The 19,212-nt window shown below is 45.5% G+C and overlaps 1 protein-coding gene across 1 annotated transcript in view; it reads right to left on the bottom strand.

Moving 5' to 3' along the window:
* The window catches only part of LOC147035612 (complement factor B-like), a 155,648-nt gene that overhangs the window by 97,292 nt on the left and 39,144 nt on the right, over positions 1-19,212 (bottom strand). Inside the window, exons 8-9 of the mRNA XM_085845276.1 lie at positions 17,739-17,876; positions 9,206-9,280 (exon numbers count right to left, since the gene is read on the bottom strand). Coding sequence (XP_085701402.1) covers positions 9,206-9,280; positions 17,739-17,876 — 213 coding nt within the window. The remainder of the gene's footprint in view (positions 1-9,205; positions 9,281-17,738; positions 17,877-19,212) is intronic.

The following is a 19,212-nucleotide window of genomic DNA, read 5'->3' as shown; positions in this document are numbered from 1 at the left end:
AGGTCAGGTATGGGAGCATGCACCAGAGCAATGCGTCGCTGCATCCACTTTCCCCCGGTTCTCCAGAGGCCTCTGTCTGGCCATCCCCCAGGCAGATACCTGGCCCATCCCCATCTCCTTGAGATGCCGATCAACCTGCTGCAACCATGAGGCATGTGGTCAGCCCGTTGGCCTCCTGCACTCACGAGACTCCCTCGCTGAGAGAATCTGGTGAGCAGGATCAGCGTCAGGAAAACGAGCCACATGTCCACACAGCTGCAGCTGATGCTCACGGATGATGCAGGTATCAAATCTCATTTGAGTCTCTCTCAGCTACCGCTCGTTGGATACAAAGTCCGACCAGCGATAGCCAAGGATTCTCCGAAGAGACCTGGTACCAAAGGAATTAAGTCTCGGTCTCAGATCCCCAATCAGAGTCCAAGTCTCACATCTATAGAGCAAGACTGGAAGCACCAAGGACCTGAAGACGCGGACTTTCGTCCTCCTGCACTTGTACCGGCAGCGCCACACCCCATGAACCAGTAAATCCATGACTCCCCAGGCCCAACCCAGATGTCTGTTGACCTCTAGCTCACAGACAGGAGAGACATGAATATCACTGCCAAGGTCAGTGAATCTCTCCATGACCTCAACATCCTCACCACAAACAGGTACAGACAGGATAGCAGCATCTAAGATGTCATTGAAAGCCTGGATCTTAGTTTTGATTCAGGAAACCCGTAATCCCAGCAGCTACAACTCCTCATTCAGCACCTCGAGGTTCACCAAAAGGATATCTGGAGTCTCGGCAAAGATGACTGCATCATCTGCGCAATCAAGGTCAGAGATCTTGACATTTCCAAACGATGCACCGCAGCTTGATCTCTCTGACATCCTCCCCAGAATCCAGACCATACAAGTGCTGAAAAAGTGTGGGGGGCAGAGCATACAAGTACACACCCCTAACGAACTCCAGTAACAACTGGAAATGAGTCAGAGATCTCACAACCACGACAACTACTACATCTCACAACACTCTGAGTACCAGAGTAGAGTTCAGACATCAGATCGATCAGTTTTGGTGGCACCCCACGAAGACCAAGAATCCTCCAGAGGGCATCCCGATTCACTGAATCAAAAGCTTTACAAAGATCAACAAAAGCTGCAAGCAGCTCATACCGAAACTCTCATCTGCGTTCGGTGAGGACCCGAAGAGCAAGGATACGGTCAATCATTGACCTCTTTGGTGTAAAGCCTGACTGCTCTGGACGCTAGTGCTCCAGCAGATGGTGGCAAACCCCATCAATAATTATCCAACCAAAGACCTTGCCTAGGACTGAGAGCAGCATCACCCCTCGGTAGTTGTTGCAGTCTTGGCAATCACCCTTCCCTTTCCAGAGAGGGATAACAAGGCCCCTCTTCCAGTTAGTTGGGATGATGCCTGTGTTCCAGGCAGAACACAGAACTGCATGCAACGACTCGAGTGCAGCATTTCCACCAGCTTTGAGAAGTTCAGCATGGATGCCACAGATCCCCAGAGCTTAACCCCATTTCAACCGGTTCACCGCAGCCTGTGTTTCCACAAACAAAGGAGAACCACATTTGATTGGAGCTCAGCAACAGGGATTGTAACACCCCTGATGTCCAACTCGACAGCTGGTGGATCAGCCTGGTACAACCACTCAAAGTAACTGGCCCAGCAGGCCATCACTTCGGACTCCTCTGTCAAGAGCCCACCACCCTCTGTACTAACTGCAGAATATTGAGGGAGGGCTAGGATGAACCCAATGCGCAAATTTCGCTGTAAGCAAGATGAAAATCACTTGACTACAAGTGATGCCCTACCCCTTCACAGATTCCTCACACATAGGCCTCCTTGTCCACCCTTAGTGCACGTACAGTTTTACGCCTCAGCTCCCTGAACAGCTCAGCTCTACCATTCAGCCTGGCCCTGCGACTCTGGTCAATGGTATCCAGTGTCCCTTGAGAGACAAAATTCTTCTTCATTCTCCAGTGACTTCCAAGACATCTACCAGCAACATCAAGGACGATGGTCTTGAAGTCACTCCACAGCTCTTCAGGATCCCTGAAAGCACCCAGACCCCCAAAATCTCCACTCAGCCTGTTCACAAACTCCTCAGCTACCCTCTCATCCTTGAGCTTGCAAACATCCAGCCTAGGCTGGGATGGTACAATTCTCTTTGATTTGAGGTGCAACTTCAGAGTTGCTACAACAAGCCGGTGGTCAGTATTGAGGAACTCAGCACTCCAGTAGACCCTGCAGTTCTGGATGATCCTCCAGCGACCATCAACAAGCACATGGTCAATCTCCTTTGCCACACCGCCAGCGTTGGAATACCAAGTCCAGCAATGAGCCTATAGGTGCTGAAACCATGAAACCATGACTTCTTGCAAAGTCAAGGAACTTAGTGCTCTTCTGGTTCACAGTTCCAGAACCATGGGGACCAACACGTGTCTCATAACCGTCCCTATCAGTTCCAGTCGATGCATTGATATTCCCCAAGACTAGAAATGTGTCTCGCCTGGGGGCACTGATCAACCACAGACTCGAGCATGGCATGGAATACATCCTTCACGCTGAGATCACTCACCTCTGATAGAGTATACAGAGATTAGGGAAATGACACCCAAGGAGTGATGAATCCTTTGTCTCATAATACGCTCGTTGACCGGTGTTCCCTCAATTATCATTGGAGCAGCTTATTGGCCAAAACTACAGCAACTCCTTTCCTTGGGCATGGTAACCATCAGAGCAACCAGACCAGTGGTAGGTGTAACTACCCACCATGATCTCGCCACGATCCGGTCTCCGAATCTCAGAGAGTACTGCAACACTGATGTCCAACCGTGTGAGCTCAGATGACAATATAGACAGGTGGTCATCCTCTCTTCGGGGTAGGACATTCCAGGCACCCACCCAAAGGGACCGCCTTCGGTTAACCCAAGGAGACCGCCATCTGGTGGACGACACCTCAGCATCATCCGGACACAATCTCTCGCAATATGACCGGGGAATGTTACCCTGTGGTTTCCCACCTATCATCAAAGATTGGGGGTCGCAAAGGCTTTGCCCCAATCCAGTCATCCGGTGAGCTGCCCGACAAAGGGAAGCTGCACAGGAGGTACTCCCACAAAATGGGTTTTCAGATGTTTTTTTTAATGCTTCTGGAATGTTTTGCAGAATGAAGGGTTTTACGGTGGCCGGAGTGCAAATCCTGCCACCAACCTCCTAATAAGAAGTAACATAACTGCACGAGGATGTCCACAGACACAGTTGGGTACTAGATATGGATAGCCGTTGGCTCACAGGGAGCTCTTCTACCCTTTGACAGGTTTTGTTCTTCATCCTGCTGGGTGTTCATATCATATACCCTCCTCACCAGAAAACCTGGTGGGGGAGATGTTTTCGTCACCGACAACCCGACCATGGAACAGGTTAGTACAAGTTTACATGATATCTGTAGCAAGTCACAGATCTGATCTGGCCTGACCTGACAATAACATTTGGGGAAATCGCAAGGGTCAACCTACCCGGAGTGAAATGGGTAGGCCTTGCCCTGAGGTATTTGACAGCAGATTGACAACATTAAAGAGGATGAAGGAGTAATAGTGTGGGACTAATAGTATCGGGAGAGATCAGCAAGCAGGTGGTCAGAGTGGAAAGATGAGAGGGACAGATAGTTATGGCATGGGTTGTAATACAGAGGCAAATGGTGTGTGTTATGTCAGTATATGGGCCACAAACAAGGACTGGGGCAGAGAGGCAAGGATTCAGGCACGCACTGGAGAGGATGCTGGGAATGGTTGAGCTGGGGGTCATGCTGTGCACTGTGGGGGACAGTAACACGCATGTGGAAGTAGTGGAGCTGAGTGTGGAGGAATGTTTTGATAAATTTGGTTGGGGAATGAGGAATAGAGAGAGTCACGAGCTGGTGGCGAGGAAGGGGATGGCCATAGCTGGTTCATTCTTTCAAAAGCAGGAAAGCCACAGGATTACCTATAGGACTGGACAACATAGATCAGAATAGGATTTGGTGGTGGTGAGGAAGTGACAGTTGCGGAGGGTTAGGGATTGTAAGGCGGTGGCAGGAGAGCATGTCACCACCCAGCACAAGCCTGTTGTGTTTGTGGTACAGAAGAAAAAAAGGAGGGAAGTTAAGAGCAGGAGTCAGAAGATTATTAGGTGGGGGAAGTGGAGGGGAAACATCATCAGAGAGTATGAAAGGATGAGGGTCAGTTTTGGGCAACTTAGCGAAGAAGAGGGAGGTTTGGAGGAGGAGGAGTGGAAGAAGTATGAAAGGCATTTAGGAGAATTGCAGAAGTTTTATGTGACAATAACTGGTGGTGGAGAGTGGGCAGGAGATGTCAGGAAAAGGTGCATTGTTGAGGGATAGAAACCAGGTATGGTGGACAGAGGAGGTAGCGAAGGCAGTTGGTGAAAAGAAGGTTTGGAAGAGAATAGAGAAGATCAAGGATAGGGGACATGATGCTATCATGGATAACTCGTGACAGGGATGTAGATGGTAAAGAGGACATGAAGAGGAGGGGGGGCAGTGATTAGGGAGGCTAATGACAGAGAGGGGGCAGTATTGAAGATGTGGGAAGGATATTTAAAGAGCTGTTGAACCGGGAAGGACGCAACGGTGAGCTAGAGCTAACATGTTATGTAGAGGGGAAAGTGAAGTTGGTAAGCCTGGTGTTGGCTTGGTGGTTAGGGTGGCTGGCTTGGGACCTCAGGGTCCTGAGTTTGAGCCACTGACTGCTGTTGAATTAACACCAGGTGGGGTTGACTCGGCCTGCCATCCTTCTGAGGTCGGTGAAATGAGTACCAGTGTACTGGTAATTGGGGTATTGCATCAGCAGCAGAGCCGCGCCCTCAACCGATGATGCTACCCGCAGCATTGTGCTGCATATGGAAGAGGAGAAGGAGTGGAGTTGGTGGAGATCACAGAGGAGGAAGTGTGGACAGCATTAAAGAGGATGAAGAGGAGAAGAGCACCAGGCATTGATGAGGTGTGTGCAGAGATGATAATTGCAACGGGAGAAGTCAGAGTCCGTTGGACAAAGAGGCTATTGAATATATGTATGAGAGAGGGTTCAATTCTAGAGGAGTGAAGGACAGGGTAAATTGTGCCAATATGGAAGGGGAAAGGACATGTTTAAGATCCAGGGAAGTGCAGGTTGGTCGGTGGTCTTTCTGTCTTCTACCGACTCCTCTCCAGCCTTGCCCCCCCTGCTCTCTCTGAGATTTGTCCCCACCACATTTCCACAGGGCGCTCAAGGTCCGCCAACAACCCCCTTCTGGTAAAACTACCAAAATCACGAATCACTGCTCATCTTCACTCTTTCATTCCTCTTTTTTCCCGCCTTTGGAATAAACTTCCTCACTCTATTCTTTCCCATTCTTCCCTCCAGGCTTTCAAAACAGCTGTTCACCACCACCTCTTATCTTCCCCCATCCAAATCCTCGATCTTTTCTACCCCCGATAATCCACCCAAGCCCACTTCCTTCATTTCTCCTACTTTCCTTCCTGAAAGTCCCTGTAATGTCCATCTTCTCCTCGCCATGTTCCCCGTCCCATCCCCATCCCTCTCCCTTCCACAGTTCACCTAATGTGTCTGTTCCCCACTGTTTTGTCCCTTCCACTCCCGCCCCTCTTGTCTCATGCCTCCTTGCTGTGAGTTGTGTGTTAGCTCTCATACGAGCCTCGACCAAGGTATACAAAAAAAAAATAAAAAAAGTGCAGGGGCAATCCACTCTTTCATCATGTCATGAAAGTGCTGGAAAGGATTCTTGAGGGGAGGATAAGGAAGAGTGTGGAGATGGAGATTGGAGAAGAGCAGCAGGGGTTTAGGAAGGGTAGAGGGATGATGGATGAGATGTTCGTGCTGAGACTGCTGATGGAGAAGAGGTTAGAGGTTAGAGGTGCAAGGTGAAATGGCATTGGGATCTGTGGACCTGGAGGAAGCCTACGGCTGTCCCGAGAGAGATGGTGATGGCAACTCTGAGATTGAAGGGAGTGCCAGAAGCAGAAGTTCTGTTGGTGGAAGGGATGTACATGAGAACATGGGGAAGAGTTTTGGTTGGTCCTGGGATGTCTGAGAAGTTCAGCATGAACATCGGTTTGAGGCAACGAAGTGCTCTCATGTCACTCATGTTTATCATGGTGATGGAGCTGGTAAGCAGGAAGGTGAGCTTGAGGGGTAGTATCGGGAGGATGCTGCATGCAGACGATCTGGCTGTTGTGGTGGAGAGTGGGCAGGAGATGCAGGAAGTGCTGGGGGAGTGGAAGGAGGCAATTGGGAAGCATGGGCTGAAGATGAGTATGGAGAAGACTGATGTGATGTGGGTCAGGCAGCATAGAAAATAAAGTAATATCAGGTTAGAGGGGAAGGAGATCAGGCAGGGGAATAGGTTTAAGTATCTGGGGTGAATAGTGATCGGGGATGGGAAGTCCAAGGCAGAGGTGTGGAGGATTTAGGTGTGTGTAAATGCATGGAGGAGGGTGAAGGGAGTAATGGCAGACAGAAAGATATCAAGGAAACTGAAAGGGAAGGTTGGTTCTGATGTCATATGTAACGTCGGCTTACCTTTACAGTCTGGAGTGGCACTGACAGAGACACGACAACAGAGGCTGTAGGTTTGTGAGAACAACAACTGTGAGCGTAGATAGAAGATGGATGGATGAACTGAGGCAGGAGATTGGTGTGCAGATGAGCTTAATGGGGAGATTGGTGAAATGCCAGCTGAGATGGACTGCACACTTGGTGCAGATGGGGGAAGAGAGAATGACAAAGAGAGCAGATAGGTTGAGGGAGCAAGGTAGGAGGAAAAGAAGTCGACGGTGGTCGAGATGGGAAGATTGTGTGAGATTGGATATCAGTAAGGTAGGGATGGTTGGAGAGTGGAGAGAGTTGGCTGAGGACAGAGGAAGGTGGTGGAAGAGCATCATGTTCAAGGCAGGGCAGAAGCTTGGTGCCATTGGACCTCACCCCTTATAAAGGGAAGAGGAGGAGAAGAAGTGCAAGGACCATTCAAAGTGTCTGCTGGATCCATCCGTAAACCAGTCTTGTGCCCATGTCTGCGATCCGCCTTGCATGTGTCGCTTGCTGAGCTGACTAGTAAATCCCTGGGGATCTAAATTAAGTTAAAATCCGAACAACCAGTGCGGGGTTAGCCCATGATTGGAATCGGATCACTCACCTCCGCTCAGATGTGCAATCACCTCTAAATTGCCATTCAGCCTGTCATCCATGAGGTAACTGCTTCAACGTTTTGCAGCTACTCAACTTGACTCATTATTAACAGTCACAATGAGGGGAAGGGAAGGTGTAAATGCAACAATATAACATGTGTGCATTAAACATGACCAGGTAACAGTCTGATATTAGTCTTCAGAAGGCATATATATTCGTTCTTAGTGGGTGTGGATGGCTTCCAGAGCCTTGGCAAAAGGATATGCAGGGAGGTATATATCTGCACCTTTTAATATCAATGAAGATTATTTCATTTTAACTCAGTGACTCTGTGCTTGTAAAGTTTTGAAGTTTGAAGCCCTACACAGTTGGAGTCCTTTTTCTTAAAAAGACAACCGGAAGGATTCAAGTTGATTTAAAAGTTGTAACTTTTGCATTATATTGTTTTAAAAGCTTCTCCCATGATGCGAGAAATAAACTTCCCCCTGGTTGTTCATAAGGTTGTTCAAACATTCCACCATATTTGTGAATGCAATCAAAAGGCAGTGACCTAAGTGTTGGAAAGATAACTTTCAGCGTTTCTTTGAAGAAATATGCACCTTCAATTTTTCTTTGTGATGAAAAAAGGTTGACACCTGAAACATGGCTTTCTCACAGTGGCTTATTTGTCAATTGTGCGTTGAATTTGAGCACCTGTGTAAACACAAGTGGACCCAAGAAAGTTTGCATCTAGTTCAATGGTGCAAAATGCAATCTTTGGGTAACTCTTTTGACTAATACAAGTAACTGACTCAGCGAGTTTGGGTGTTCAAGATGACTTTTTAGTCCCACCCTATCACTCCGGAATGATCATCAAACCAACCCACCGATCTCTTTCCTTGGTCAACCACTGCAAGAGATGCCATCTCTTGAGCTTCTATGCCTCATCATTAGCCATGACCTTTCCTGGGCTGAACAGTACATAGCAAAGCTTGTCTCCAAAGCCAGCTGCAAACTGGAAATCGATACCAATAGAAGTCTTTCATTGGAAATTCAGAGCTACTCACAGTCCACAAAGCTTTAAAAATAGCTTGATGGTGTACTGTTCTCCACTATGGGTTGGTGGTCAGCATAACATCAGATTCTCCTGGAGTCGATAGAATCCAAGGTTTTCAAAATTAACGGAATCTTCAGTGAGGAGGCTAAAGCACAAGAAATGATGCTCTCACATCGCAGGCACGTTGGTGGTCTCTGTTTTCTCCCATCTATTCTACAGCATTGCCACCTCTGCTCTCTTAGTCCGACTCCCATCCTCAGCAACTCCAGGATCCATGCTTTCCTAAAGTCACTCCCTCCTGGTTAGACTTCCAAAATTCAGACTGACTACACACCTAAACTCTTTTATTTCTTGATTCTCTCGTTTATGTAACCATCTTCCAGAGGCTGTTCTGGCTCACTCTTCCATCCAGAACTTCAAGCAAGCAGTGCACTGCCATCCCTTTTAATCCCCAATTTGACCCATGTTCTTGATTACTCCAATTAACCTTTCCTAACCCAACTCATATTATTAGCTAGTTTTAGTGTTTCCTTCGCTCCTCCCTCTCTTCTCTTCCTGTTCATTTATTTGCTCGATAGTTGTCACATTGTCTTTTCTACCTTGCGCTTCCATGAGCCTTGCTCCTGGAAAGAAAATTAACTCAAAACTTAAAGGGTGCATTTCTTGGCAATCTTTGTGATTGAATCGCAGCAAGAAAGTCATTTTTGGAAGCCCAGCTTGTGACATTGCTTTATCGTGTCTATCCAAATTAAGGATCCAGTGTCTAATGAGTAGGAGATGGAGAGGTGCAATTCAAGCAAATAGCAATGAGGTTGAGCAATTTTGACTGATACTGACAACCATTGCAATATCACACAGACGACCTTTATAATCTTTTGAAGAACCATACCACCTTGCAAAAACAAAGGTTATACTTATTTCTGTGATATTTCCTCCATGATGTTAAAACCAATTCAAATAGGAGTGACTTACCGAGATGATCATTAGAAATCATATGTTTCATTTTTTTAACAACATCGTCTGGGTTCATGCCCATGTTGTTTCTCCCTGAAAGAAACACAATATTAAAGACGGTACCTGTAAATACGGTGGAGGTAAATATGCCAAGGAAGGAAACAGTGAGTTATGCAAAATGTATTGCATCAACTCTGGTTTTCATCTTTGAAAAAGTCATACTTTTTCAGCATACAATATATATGATTACAACATTCAGGTTATCGACTTATCGAATCACCTAGTTCCGTAAAGTCGTGGCCGACTTCTGGTGAACTTGATGATCAGATTTCTCCAAAAATCCCTATCCTGCACTGCTTCTCAATGCTCTGGTAAAAAAAAAAGCTTGGTTGTTGTAGCCTTTACCACATCCATCCAGCACCTACAAGGTCTGTCTCTTCCTCTTTGTCCCTCAACCAATTGCCTGCAGCATGGTTGATTTCTCCAGACTTTCACTTTCTTATGCATAATACACCCAGACAGACAGCTTCTGTCTCTAACATATAGCATCAGTGCTTCGAACATATTACATGGTGGTCTAACTTCTTCAAGCACTGCACACAATTTGAACTAGAGAGTTCATAGACCACCTTACCCCCACACAGTCGTGAGAAAAAAGGCATGGGAAGGGTCTTTTAAACTCTTACTTTGGGTTTCCGAGCACAAATGATTTTTCCGACCATGAGCACGTTTCCGATCACGTGCCAAAATTTTGTTTGAATCTCGATATTCCAACCGCCCTGAGAGCGCGAGGAGTAAATTTGATTGGTCGAGATGGCGTAAGGTGGCGTAATATCTTGGCCAAGTACTGCTAAATGGAGGTTTTTGGAAGTTTAAATAAGGCAATTTGTGTTCTACGGTGTTCAAGTATATAATTCGATTGAAAGAAAATAAAAGTTTTTAAAGGCTACAGAAAAAAAAGGATTTTTTTTTTCCCAAAGTTTACCACTGTTGATGCACTGTCATTTACACCACCTTATTTAACATGTTAAATTAGTTCATTGTCCCCGTTTGTGTCCTTTATGGTGTCCCTAAAAACAGTAAGTTTCACAATATGGAATGGTTTCAATTGTGTTTGACTGACAGACAGGCAGACAGAATAAAACAATAACCTTACCTTACCCCCCCCTCCCCCCCGTGCGCATGTGCGTTGGGACGAATTCAGAGCCAAAGTACTGCTAAACTACAGATTCGTTTTCCAATTTGTGTTCAAAATATAACATTCAACTGAAATAAAATTATTCCTTGATTATAAACTGACGTTTGTAGACAGAAGAACAGACAGACAGAAGTGAACCTATTGTTTAACCCCGCTTTTTGTTTTGCATGCGTGAAGTAACAATGGACGCTTTTACAAAGTTGCCTGCGACTTACAATCTTCCTGATCAGCACATGTACTGGTAGGACTCTGCTGTATAAATATATAATACAGCAGAATTTGGTTTACCTGAGGAGTTACCTTCAGATGAAAGAAAAACTTTGAATTAGGACTCTCCAAGGAAATCTGCAAATTACTGGGGAAAAACAATGAGTCCAACGCCTCTTCCCCCTCAATCAGATGGGATGGTAGAGAGGTTTAGAAGCTGACCACCAAACTCACCTTGCAAAAGGAGTGTATACATCAGAGAATCAGGGTGATTGGGATGAACAGCTGCCTTATTTGGTTTATCGGACTGTGAAGAACGAAACCACCAAATGTAGTCCATTACTGCTGATTGGTAGAAAAAAAGTGGGTAACATTGGACTTGACAATTGGCAATCTCGCAGAGGGTGAGAAAATTCAGACAATTGAGAGATATGTGCATGAACTGGAGAGTCACCTTGAATAGATCCGCATGTTCGCCTGAATTAATGTTAACTGAGTGAGCAATAACATGAAGAGCAGGTATGATGTCGACGCATAAGCGGCTAGTTTTGCATTAGGAGTCATGAACTGGCTTGATAGTAGGACACATGATCAGCCAGCACATAACACAACTCATGGAGCAAGTATTGTTGAAGATCAGTTGCAATCAGTGCTATTGAAGATGAGCAGCAATTACTTTTGAACTAAGATTTGTTCAGGCCATTGGAGGTTAGGCCACGCAGGAGAAAGGTGAAGTCGCTTTGTCGCTTTGCTGGGATCGCATCACTTCCATTGTGCTGTGCTCGGAGGGGTGGGGGGGGCGGAGGGGAGGGGTCGACTTTCAAAACGAAGATGCTCTCGGATGCTCAATGTTCATCAGAGCTAAGCCTTCAGTGGGGACAATCTCAGATTTTGTAAGCACTCATGGTTGGGGTGCACTCTTTCTGCAAGACGTATGAACTCCCATCAGGCCATTCACCATGCTGGTGATACGCAACAGTGAGGTGTGAAGGATTCTCCGTAGCGATGCTGACATTGTGAGTCTGAGCCAGTATGTTTTACAAAGAGGCACTAAATGGAGCACTGTTTCTCATAAACATTGTGCTGCAATGATCTTATAACATTGTCTTCTCATCCTGTTTCATAACATGGTTCACAGTTGCCTCAATTCACAACACAATCAAATCAACCACACACTAGTTCAATCGTCATTTCAGTTGCAACTTCTTCTACTGCTCAAGCACTGTCAAGTCAGGCCAGATCATATCTGTGACTTGCTCCAGGTACCATGTAGACCTGTACAAACCTGTTTCATGGTCACGGTTGGCGGCAACTAAACCGTCTCCCACGCCAGGTTTCCTCGTGACGATGGTGTATGGATATGGACAACTATCAGGATTAAAAACAAAACATGTCAAAGGGTGGAGAAGCTCCTTGTGAGCCAACAGCCATCCATATGTGGTGCCCAACTGTGTTTGTGGACGTCCTCCTGCAATTGGGTTATCTTTTTTCTTGGAGGTTGGTGGCAGGATTTGCACTTTGGCCACCGTAAAACACTTCATTCGGCAAAACATGCAAAAACACAATATAACTGAAAACAAACTCCGTGGGAATACCTCCTGTGCAGCTGCCCTTCACAGAGCAGCTCACCATCTGATGGGATTGGAGCAAAGCCTTCAAGACTCCCATTCTTTGATCGGAGAAAAAGCTTCCTGGATCAGTTTGCGGTGGTGTGTGTCTGGGTGGTGCTGAGGTGTCGTGCACCAGATGATGATCTCCTCTGGTAAACCTGAGGCGGTCCATTCTGGTGGGTGCCTGGATTGTCCTATCCTGAAGAGAAGATGATCACCTGTCTGCTATCATTAGAGCTCCAGCGTTTGCACCTTGGTATTGCGGCACTCTCTGATGTTCGGAGACCGGATAGTGGTAAGATAATGGCAGGTGGTTACACCTACTACTGGTCTCGTTGCTCTGATGGTTACGATTCCCAAGGAGTTGCGATAGCTGTGTCAAATAAGCTGACTGATGACAATTGACGTAACCGTTCAACGAGCGTATTATGAGACTGAGGATTTGTCACTCTTTGGGTGACATTTCCCAGGTCTCTGTACAGTGCCTTCAGGAAGTACTCACACCCCTTGACGTTATCACATTTTGTTGTGTTACAGCCTGAATTTAAAATGGCTTAAATATAAATTTTTGTCACCTATCCACATAAATACCCCAAAATGACAAAGTAAAAACATGTTTTTAGAAATTTTTACAAATTAATTCAAAATGAAATACAGAAATATCTAATTTACATAAGTATTCAGCCCCCTGAGTGAATACTTTGGAGAAGCGCCTTTGGCAGCGGTTACAGCTTCGAGTCTTCTTGGGTATGTCTGTATCAGCTTTGCACATCTAGATTTGGAGATAATCTCCTATTATTCCTTGCAAATTTGCTCAAGCTCTGTCAAATTGGATGGGGGAGCGTCAGTGAACAGCAATCTTGAAGTCTTTCAACAAATTCTCAATGGCTTTCAAGTCTGGGCTTTGGCTGGGCCACTCAAGGACTTTCACGTTCTTGTTCTGAAGCCATTCCAGTGTGAATTTGACTGTATGCTTGGCTCATTTTCCTGTTGGAACCTAATCTTCGCAGTAGTCTAAGGTCGTTTGCACTCTGAAGCAGGTTCTCTTCAAGGATTTGTCTGTATTTGGCTCCATTCATTGTTCCCTCTATCCTTACAAATCTTCCAGTCCCTGCTACTGAAAAGCGTCATCATAGCATGATGTTGCCGGCACCGTGTTAGATGGGTGATTGGTGTTAGGTAGGGATGGTGTTAGATGGGTGATTGGTGTTAGGTAGGGATGGTGTTAGATGGGTGAATAGTTGTGCTCAGTTTCCGGCAGACGTAGTGCTTTGCATTCAGGCCAAAGAGTTCGATTTTCGTCTTAACAGACTACATAATCTTTTGCTTCATGCTCTTAGAATTTTTCACGTGCCTTTTTGCAAACTCCAGGCATGCTGTCATTTGCCTTTTTCTCAGGAGTGGCTTCCATCTGACCACTCTCCCATCAAGCCTAGATTTATGAAGTGCTGCAGAGACTGTTGTCCTTTCAGCCGGTTCTCCAATTTCAGCCAAGGAACTCTGTAGTTCCGTCAGAGTGGTCATTCGGTTCTTGGTCACTTCCCTGACAAAGGCCCTTCTTGCCTGGTTGCTCAGCTTGTTCGGACAGTCAGCTCTAGGAAGAGTCTGGATAGATGGTTCCATATCCCTTCCATTTCCTATTGATGGAGCTCACTGTGCTCTTGGTAGCAAAGGGGTTTTCATAGCAAATGGGTTTTAATTAATTCGTATTGACTCAAGATATTTCAGCTTTTGATTTATCAATAATTTGTAAAAAATTTGAAACAAATACTCCACTTTGACATAATGGAGTATTTTCTATGGATCAGTGACAAAAAATATCTCAAAGCAATTTTTTATTCAGGCTGTAACACAATAAAATGTGAGAAAGTCAAGGGGTGTGAATACTTTCTGAAGGCACTGTGTATGCTCCGACTGAGGCGAGTGATCTCACTGTGAAGGACACATTCTATACCGCGCTCAAGTTTGTGGTTGATCAGTGCCCGAGGAGAGATACTCATTTTGTCTTGGGGAATTTCAATGCATCCACTGGCACTGACAGGGGACCTTTATGAGACATGTGTTGGTCCCCATTGGTCTGGAACTGTGAACCAGAATAGCAATAATTTCCTTGACTTTGCAAGAGGTCATGGACTTAGGGTGGCTGGTTCATGGTTTCAGTGCCCACAGGCTCATCTCTGGACTTGGTATTCCAACACTGGTGGTGTGGCAAAGGAGATAGACTATGTGCTTGTTGATGATTGCAGGAGGATGCTCCAGAACTGCAGGGTCTACTGGAGTGCTCAGTTCCACAATACCGAACAAAGGCTTGTAGCAACTCTGAAGTTGCAGCATAAATACAGGAGGATGGTAGCATCCCAGCAGAGGTGGGATGTTGGCCAGCTCAGGGATGAGAGGATAGCTGAGGAATTTGCAAACAGGCTGAGTGGTGATTTGGGGGGACTGGGTGCTTTGGGGAATCCTGAAGAGTTGTGGAATGCCTTCAAGACTACCTTCCTTGATGTTGCCGATGGATGTCTTGGAACCCACCATCAAGCAAAGAAGAATGTTGTCCACCAAGAGAAACTGAATACCATTGACCACATTCACAGGACCAGGCTTAATGGCAGAGCTGAGTTGTTCAGGGAGCTGAGGCGTAAAACTGTATGTGCGCTGAGGGCGAACAAGGAGGCCTAGGTGCAAGGAATCTGTGAGGGGGTAGAGCATCACCTGTGGACAAGTGATTCTCATCCTGCTTACAGGGGAATTCGTGCATTGCATTCCTCCAAACCCATTCCTCAGTGTACTGCAGTTAGAGCTTGGGTGGTGGGCAGTTAGAGTGAAGGGTGGTGGGCTGTTACACAGTGGAGTCTGAAGTGAAGGCCCTCTGGGTCGAGTATTTTGAGCGGCTGCACCAGACTGACCAACCACCTGTTGATTTGGATGTTATGGTTGTCACTATCCCTATTACCATGCCTGGTCTTGGCTTAATTGTTAAGGTGGCGGGCTTTGGATTGGAGGGTCCTGAAGTTAAATCCCGCTCAGCTGTTGAATTACTACCAGGTGTGGCTAACTCGGCCTGTCATCCTTCCGAGGTTGGCAAAATGAGTGCCGGCATGCTGGTATACTGTGTTGGAGTGGCGACCTGTCCAGGATTGTGCCCAATAGCCAAGGAGACTGCTTAAGCAGCATGAATGCTCTGCACAGAGTATGGTCCCAATCTCTTCTCCTCCTATCCCTATTACTACCCTCCAATCAACTGTGAACCACCTTCATTTGTAAAAACACAGGCTGCAGTAAACCAGATGAAAGGGGGTAAAGCTCCTGGGGTCTGTGGCATCCAAGCATAACTTTTCAAGGATGGTGGAAATGCTGCACTCGTGTCGTTGCATGCAGTTCTGTGTTCTGTTCTGCCTGGAACACAGGCATCATCCCAAATGACTGGAAGAGGGGCCTTGTTGTCCCTCTCAGGAAAGGGAAGGGTGATCGCCAGGTCTGCAACAATTACTGAGGGTTGATTGATGCTGCTCTCGGTGCTGGGCAAGGTATTTTCTCGGATAATTCTTGATCGGGTTCACCACCAACTGCTTGAACACCAGCACCCAGAGCCGTTGGGCTTTACACCAAAGAGGTGAATGATTGACCGTATCCTTGCTCTTCATGTCCTCACTGAATGCAGATGAACGTTTCAGCAGGAGCTGCTCGCAGCTTGTGTTAATCTCTGCAAAGCCTTTGATTCGGTTAATCGATTCGCCCTCTGAAGGATTTTCAGTCTTAGTGGGGTGCCACAAACATGGATCGATCTGATTTCTGAACTATACTCTGGTACTGAAAGTGCTGTGAGATGTGGTGGTTCCGTCTCTGACATATTTTGCACTTGTTACTGGAATTTGTCAGGCATGTGTCAGGAATACTGGCCTGACACTTTTCCGTGCTTGTATGGACTGGATTATGGAGAGTATATTGGAGAGTTCAAGCTGCGATGCATTATTTGGGAATGTCAGGATCTCTCAACTTGATTTCACAGATGATAGTCATCCTTGCGGAGATGCTGGATGTACTTATGGGTGCCCTCGAGGCATTGTATGAGGAGTCGGAGCCATTGTGATTATGGGTTTCCTGGGTGAAAGCCAAGATCCAGGCTTTCAATGACATCTTGGATGCTGCTATCTGGTATGTACTTGTTTGTGGTGAGGATGTTGAGGTCACAGAGAGATTCACTTGTTGCAGCGACGCCTCTATCACCCGGCATTGAATCGCTAATATTGAATAGGCAAAGCCTAGAAGCGAACGTAGAATTCTTCTTACATTCGCTTCTTAAATATATCAAATTAAACCGGGTGATAGAAGCGTCGTCGGAAAAAAAAATTCAATGAGGCAGTGACATTCACGTCTCCGCATGTTTGGAGCGAGAGGTCGACAGACGTCTGGGATTCATTGGATTAGGTCAGCTTAGGTAATCATGGATTCACTGGATCATGGGGTGTGGCGCTGTTGGTACCAATGTCGAAGGATGAAAGTCCGAGTCATTAAGTCCTCGGTCCTTCCAGTCTCGCTCTACGGATGTGAGATTTGGACTCTAACCAAGTATCTCAAATGGAGACTTAACTCCAGGTCTATTTAGAGAACCCTTGGCTGTTGTTGATCAGACTTTGTGTGCAATGAGACTCAGATGAGATTTGTTACCTGTATAGTCCACGAGCGTCACCTTTCGCAGGATAGACATTTGACTTGTATTCCTGATGCTGATCCTGCTCATCAGATTCTCTTAGCGAGGGAGCCTAACTTGTGGAGGAGGCCAATGGGCTGACCCCGTGCCTCGTTGTTGCAACAGGTTGATCGGCATCTCGAGACGAGGATGGGCCGGACATCTGCCTGGGGGATGGCAAGATGGAGGCCCCTGGAGTACCGCGGAACGTGTACACAGCGATGCGCTGCTTCAGCGTATGCTCCCATACCTGACCTGACCTGACTGTCAGGTGCTTCGTTCAACATTTCAATGTACCCACCACCTACTTTAAGTGCTGCCTTGGTTTCAAAATTCAGATATTGTGCTGCCGGATTTTGCTGTGCTGTTGCTTTTGTGTATTTAATTTGGTTTAAGGAAATTTGGGTAAAGCATGTAAATTGTAAATAAAGATTTTTTTTTTTAATTGCTAATAATAGGGCATTGACCTGTTTCAGTAGTATTCAGCTAAACTGCCTGTTTACTCCAACCACACACATTTGAGGCAGCAACCAGCTTTGTGAATCAGAATGTAGTTGTGGTGGCCCAATTGCATCCTGCGTGTGGGTACAACTGTGGAGCATACAACGATATTATTCATCGGGAAATATTTCTTCTTACCAATTAATGCAGGTATGTTACCACCTCGAACAAAAGTAATATGCATGAAGTAAAACAAGAAGCCTTTTGTTGCTGGTGGAGATAAAACACAATGGATAGAAAATCGGAACAAAGAGTATGTGAATTACCAATTTACTGTATAAATGCTTAGAACAAGTTAAAAAAAATCTGTTACCCTTGGTGCAAGATATTTAATAAGAAAAGACTTACCATCTGTAATGAGGACCACAACCTGCCTGACTTCGGTCCAATTCACTCCACTGTGCTTATACTGAGCCTTCAACAGGTTCATATGATCATAGACTGCTTTCAGGGCATCACCCATATTTGTCCCACCACCACCTCCACCTGACAAGACATGAATGATGTGTTTGGTAAATGGTAATGTCAAAAATTGTCAAGGTTTCATCGAATAATGTTCCTTTACTGTTTACTTGGCTTATTGGGGGCAAAGTGCATATGAGGTATGGATGGGATAGTGGATGGTCAAGGACTGAGAGTGTATCGAGAAAAACAAAGGATGAGGTAGGGAATTTAGGGAGGAGGGAGGAGAAAGAAAAAGTCTTGGGAGGAGACATTTATAAGGGGAGGGGAAGGTATGTGTTCATTGGGAAGGAATCAAAGATACCTTTATTTTGCTTACTGTAGCTAACAGGTAAATGCCACTCACACAAGTTCTTGCAATCGACGAGAGAGAAAAAAAAAATTAACCTTCGAAGGTCCTTTTAAAATAACTCTGTTTCCTATTTGCGCCAAGCTCACAGACAATTGTTGCAGCCTCCGAATGCATCAATTAGGTCCACAAGACCAACGAGGTCCACAGGACATTTAAAAAAAAATAACGAGAACTACACTCTTCGACGTCGCGATGTCCACAGATATGCCTCCGCCTACATTTTTACATCAGCATACATATTTGTACCAAGTTTGATTTAAATCCCTTCAGCCGTTCTCAAAAATCACAATTTTACCTGACATGACCTCTGACCTTTGACCTCTTCAACCCATAATCCAATCAGTTTATGTATACATCATTATAGCGAACGTAGTGAGCTTCATACTCAACGCGTGCACATGAGAGAATAGGAAACAACAACAACAACAACAACAACAACAACAACAACAACAACAACAACAACAACAACAACAACAACAACAACAGCACAATACGCTGGCAATTTGGAATCTGTGTATCGGCGATGACCCTTTTGCTTCTGGTTTTTGTCATGGGGAATGATGCATGCCGGGAGATCATGACCGGAAATGTTTATTTATTTTTTCAATTTTTTTTTTTTCCCAAAGTTAATTTTATACTTCCGAAAGTGATTTTTTTCATGACAGGAAGTGTTTATTTTGTATTTAACATAACCGGGAGTGATTTTGAAACTCTTTCCGGAACTTTTAATTTCTTTTATTCTTGACCAGAAGTGATTTTTTATTTATTAATTTATTCAATTATTTTTTTCCCCAAAGTTAATTTTAATAAAGATATCTCCCACATCATCAAAAAATAATTTTTAATCGTGCTTTACATTCTTTGATCGCAGATCCCGAATACAGGCCGAAGTAACCGGAAATTGCGTATACAGTTGTGAACCAGTTATAGGTAAAGTCAGAAGCGAATGGAAGAAGAATTCTACGTTCGCTTCTTGTATTTATTTTTTCCGATGAGATCCTGTTCTTG

This window comes from Eptatretus burgeri, chromosome 1, assembly GCF_056783735.1.
Source record: "Eptatretus burgeri isolate ZD-2024b chromosome 1, Ebu_testis_v1, whole genome shotgun sequence".
NCBI lineage: Eukaryota > Metazoa > Chordata > Myxini > Myxiniformes > Myxinidae > Eptatretus > Eptatretus burgeri.
The sequence above is the reverse complement of the archived record's forward strand: the minus strand, read 5'-3'. Positions and strand labels throughout refer to the sequence as shown.